Source organism: Pinus tabuliformis, chromosome 9 (genome assembly GCF_031772625.1).
Source record: "Pinus tabuliformis cultivar Carrire ecotype Pingquan chromosome 9, CPIR1, whole genome shotgun sequence".
In the NCBI taxonomy this organism is placed as follows: Eukaryota; Viridiplantae; Streptophyta; class Pinopsida; order Pinales; family Pinaceae; genus Pinus; species Pinus tabuliformis.
Genome location: NC_142307.1, coordinates 434,525,910 through 434,531,262, shown reverse-complemented (window position 1 = coordinate 434,531,262; position 5,353 = coordinate 434,525,910). Strand labels below are relative to the sequence as shown.

The window sequence follows — 5,353 nt, the reverse complement described above, 5'->3', positions numbered from 1 at the left end:
CCTTTCTGGTTATACTGGAGTGGATAGCCTCTTGAACAAGGAGGATAGAGTCAGTAATGTGTCTATTGGGGAGGAAGCCCCCTTGATTTTCAGAGATCAAGGTTGAGAGAAGGGTTTTAGCCTAGTTGCCAAGATTTTTGAAATGATTTTGTAGGCTGAGTTACATAGGGAGATTGGCCTGAATCTCGTGAAAGTTGTAGGGCGATTTTCTTTTGGTATTAAAGCTAGGTAAGTGGAATTGGTGAATCCCCTCATTTTACCTTTTCTCAACACCCATCGAATCATCTTTAAGAGGTCTTTTTTGATCAGAGACCAGTATTCCCTATAAAAGCATATTGGGAATCCATCCGGTCCTAGGGCCTTATCCGGTTGTAGATTCCAGATAGCTGCTTTAACTTCCTCATCTTCCACTTCTTTCATAAGCTTGTTGTTCATTTCTGAGGTGACCCCTTTTCATAAGTTCTTGAGCATGACTGAGTAGTCTTCTGGATCTTTGTCTTCTGTCAGAAGTTGACAGAAGTGCCTAGAGGCTGCTTCTTTTATTGAATCCTGTGTACTATACATGCTTCCCTCGTTGTCTGTTATGGTGCTCACTGTGTTTCTGAATTGTCTCACAGTGGCTTGCTTATGAAAGTAAGTTGTGTTTTTGTCCCCTTCTTGCAACCAGAGCTGCCTTGATTTCAGCCTCCATTTTTCCTCTTCATCTCTAAGGATTTGGCTCAATTGAGAGTAAACTCTGCCCTCTTGCTCTTTATTCTGCTGTGTTAATCCCTGCCTTTCAATTCTATGTTGTATTTCCTCTAGCTCTTGCTTGATTTTTTGTTTGTTTAGCTCAGGCTCTTGATAACTGATTTTTTCCCAACTCTTTAAGGCCTGCCTTACTCGTTTTAACTTTGTCTCCCAGATGTGGCTTGGAGATCCCTCTACGTGCTGGCGCCATGTTGTCTGCACCACTTCTTTTGCAGCAGGGATCCGATTCCATATTGAACTATATTTGAATGGGATGGGCCCTAACGGGCAGTGACTTTGGAGAGATAGAGTTATTGGATAGTGGTCCGAAGCCGACCCGTTTAGAATATTTGAGAAGCCTGATGAAAATGAGGAAAGGAAATTTATACTGATAAGGAATCTATCCAGCCGTTCCATGATGTTACTGGCTCCAAGTCTTCTGTTGCTCCAGGTATACTTACAATTTTTAGGTCTGACATCGATCAGATCATGGTCCTGAATTATAGTTTCTAACCGACTTCTGTAGGGATCAGTGGTAAAGATACCACCTCTTTTTTCGTTTGCATGTAGTACAAGGTTAAGATCCCCTGCTATTATAAGGTTGGCATTCTGATCGAGATCTATATTTTCTTTCAAAGTGTCCCAACATATCTCTTTTTCTCTACATTGATTTGGAACATATACATTATACACTATCACTGTCTGACCACCATTTCTGTTGTCCAGAACAGTTCGAATCCAATGTTGGTGAATATTTGAATAGCTGCACGTCCATTTGTTACTGTCCCAAATCGTTGCTATACCACCTGAGGCTCCTCTTGCCTCACTTATTTTCCCACAGAAGTTTTTTTGCTGGCTAATGACTTTGTTCATTTCACACTACTCTTGCTTTGTCTCTTGAATTAGGATGATTTCAGGTTTCTCACTGTGGATCAAGTCTCTGAGGGCTACTAGCTTGGAGGGGTGCCCTAATCCCCTGCTGTTCCAAGAAAGTATTTTCATCATGATAAACTTACTGTGTGGAGAGGTGCCCGCCTCTCATGTCCTTTGCCATTGTTTTCTTTTTCCGGATGCCCCATTATAAAAGATTCTATTGGCGTTTGAGTGCCCATTGCTATGTCTTTTTGGGCACTTTCATCCCTTTGCTGTTTAGCTGATTTTCTTCCAGGTCCGTGCTTTTTTGGTATATCACTAGGCCCTCCATGATCCTTTGAAGAGCTTCTGGTAATTCTTGAAACTGGAGGTTCAGGGGGGGCCTGTTGGTAAGGGGTCAGCTGCTGGAGGGGGGGCTGCATAATGGGAGAGGTCGAGTGCATGGGCGGGGGCTCGATGGAGGGAAAGTCAGGCCCTGGTTCCACTTCGGAAAGGATTGAGAAGGGATTGGTAGAGGAAGGGAGAGGAGGATCTAGGGTCCGAGAAGGGGAGGCAGGAGGCTGTTGATTTGAGGTTCCGGGGGCATCAGAATCCACGATTGGTTTGGAGGGAGGAGATGATTTTTTCTTTTTAACAGGTTCCCATTGCCCTTCTTGTTCATCATTATCAACATTCACATTTTTTGGACATTTATTTGCAAAGTGGCCGTACTCGTGACATACCTTGCACTTAAAAGGAATTTTCTCGTAGTCCAGTTGTTGAATGTGACTCCAGTCATCCACCTTCAGCTTGATCGCCTCTGGCAGTCCGCGACCAAGATCGACTTCAACACATATCCGGGCACACGCCTGCATGTTGTCTTTGGGCTCGCTGCGATCTATGTATTTTCCTACAGCATTTCCTATGGCTTTAACTGATTCGTCCCCCCAGCAGTGAAGGGGAAGATGGGGTAACCTTACCCATACTGGAACCGCATTCGGAATATCAAGTTCTGGATCAAAATCCAGAGTCCATTTTTTGAGGTAGAGGCCCCTGGAGTCCATAAAATAGGGCCCGTTTCTGAATATTAGATCTTTGTCTTCCTTGGTCTCAAAGTGAAAGGTAAAATATCCTCTGCCACAGAATCTTATGGCAATTTTCCCTTGAGTCTTATCCGACCAGTTCCTTTCGACCCACCTTTGGACTGTTCTGGGCGACGGCCAAAGCCCTGTGAACTGTCCGATTAATCCTTTCTCTGAAAGAGAGAGAGCTGCCATTCTTGGCGTAGCAGGCGGCAGTTGGACCTCCTGCAAAACATCCATCTTCTTCAAAAATTTAGTTGCAGTTGGTCTAGGTCGCTGCGGCGGAAGAGATTTGACCAGCTTAGAGAAAGCCCTTTGCAGGTCCGGATCCCCCCCAGGCGGATCCAGAGGATCCATGCTGAAGCACAGGCAGGAACGCGGCACGCTCGCGGGGTTCAGTCGCAGAGCAGGGTTTCCACTTCTTCTCCTGGCTATACAAATTATTGTTGATAACCCAATTATAAGTGATTTGCTATATAAAGTAGCTTTTATCCTTGGATGTGAGAATTTTTAAGGTTTCTTCCTTAGAATCTAGTGTGTCTTGGCCCCTAAGGTCTTTTCCCATCCTATATGCTTGCATTTGTCAATGTTTTTGATTGGTTGCCTTGATTAATTTACAAAATTTATCTCATTAGCTTTGGAGTGAAATTTGATTGAGTTCTAGGGTTTTTAGTCAATTGGTGTCATTGAGATGTTGGTTTTTCTGATTGATTGAGTGTTGTTCTCTGTGGAAATCATTGAAAACATTATTTTGCATTTGCTTTAGCTTCTCTTTCAAAATTTACTTTTCGTGAAAATGCATTAGATTAGTTTCATTGAAAGGTTATTTTCTGAGATTCATCATTGAATATAGACCACATTTTTTGGTGATTGAAAGCTAAAAATTGTATTAGGTGCATCAAATCATTCAAAACAAAAAGAAAAGAATAAGTCATATAAGTGCATCTTTGTAAAGTAAAATCATTTTGATTTCGAAAAAGTTGCATTTAGGATAGTCAAAAGTGATTTTTTTTTTTTTTACTTTTCACATTGCATTTGGAAGATGAAAGTGAAATTTAGTGGAAGGCATTTTGCATGATGCAGTTTGTTTGATGCATTATTGATTGGAATTTCTTCCCTTGATTAGTATAGCTTTCATAGAAACAAAAAGTTTTCCTTTTCTCATATAGTTGCATTTTAGGTGTTTAGGTGACATCATTTTAAGCCTTCAAACCAAAACTTAATTGAAGATAAACTTAAAATTTACCTCAATTAACCTAAGGAGAATTTGGAACTTAAAGCAAATATCTAGAGGTCTAGGCTAGAGATGTGTTACAGCGTCTTTAAACATAGCAACTGTCGTTAACTACCTGCATTGTCTCCCGAGGGTGAAATCTTGTTCTAGTAGGGAAGTATATCGGAGGTTCTCCAGTACTCTTGGGTATATAGGAGGCACTCTAGTATGGCAAGTATATGGGAATGCTCTCACTAAATGGTTATGCATTAGACAATGCTAACACAAACTTGTGCTCCTCATACCATTGAGTATATATTGGGATACCCCATTAGTTTTCTATCCTTTAGCCACAGGTAACCGAGTCAACCGCCTTATAAAGGTGATACACGGAACACAACATTCACAGAGATTGGCCACCGTACGTTAAGTCCATGGTTTCAGCTAAGGTGTATATAGCGGTTCATGGATACTTGGTAAACCCTCTTGCCTAGATTACCCCTTTTTGATTTATTTTTCTTAAAGTTCTAAAATCAATTAATTGACCATGAAAAAACATCCTTCCTTTGGAAATACTCCTTAGTAGATCTTAGGTTGATACCAATGGAAAAATTTCTTAACTTCACCAATCAAGTAAACCCCTCGGACGGTAATCCTAGTCCTTTTCCTCCTTTTGAAAATACTAGTGCTCCTTATACAGAAACATTGTCCCTTTCTAGATTGGCCATTGCTCTACCAGTTTGGTTATTTTTTGACCTTGGTGATTCCGAGTGTCCAAAATGATTTACAACCAAGTTCTCCTCTACCTAAACAACATCAACAAGTTGTTGATCCTAAAGTTAACCCATCATCTTCTTCGCCTATTTATTCACCTTGTTCTTCCTCTACGCCTGGTGACATTCTAGATTCTAGTAAGCAAGAATCTAAGAAGAATAAGAAGAGGATGAAGAATAAGAAGAAAACTAAGCAAGGGGGAAACCAAGCAGCCATTTCTATGGATGCAACTAATCAAGAAAAATCTTCCCACTAGCCTTGGAAAGTAAAATTCCCTTTCCTGTTATGTAAGGGTGACCACCTTCTTAGGAATTGTCCTGGTATTACCAAGGTGTTAGAAGTGTGGTCCACAGGTTCACATCGACCTTTGTGATCAGCCTCTGGAGTTCATTCTCATGTAGAACCCTCAACTAGTAATCATAAAGCTCATGGGAAAAAGGGGAAATTCAAATTTCCATGTAATTTGTTTGAAGGTAATCATCCCATTCACCTTTGTTCTCTTCTGGATGAGGCTTCCAAAGAGTTGGAAAACCTTACTTCTTCCCGGCCTTGTCTTCCGACTAGTTATCAAAAGCTTTCCCATGATCCTTCACTAGTTGATCCAGTGATTGATTGAAAGTCATATTTGGTCAACCCCACTCCATCTGAAATTGAGTCTCATGAGTCCATTCTCGACCATCCATTGGTTGAGAAAATGATAGCC

The 5,353-nt window shown here is 41.2% G+C and overlaps 1 protein-coding gene across 1 annotated transcript; it reads right to left on the bottom strand.

Moving 5' to 3' along the window:
- Positions 1 to 453: 453 nt before the first annotated feature.
- LOC149149027 (uncharacterized) lies at positions 454 to 1,602 on the bottom strand. The gene has a single exon (XM_089442359.1). The coding sequence runs from the start codon at positions 1,600 to 1,602 to the stop codon at positions 454 to 456; it is 1,149 nt and encodes a 382-aa protein (XP_089298485.1).
- Between the last annotated feature and the right edge of the window lie 3,751 nt (positions 1,603 to 5,353).

Coding starts and splice junctions, on each gene's coding strand:
- LOC149149027 (XM_089442359.1), bottom strand. CDS start 1,602: ATGAACAAAGTCATTAGCCAGCAAAAAAACTTCTGTGGGAAAATAAGT.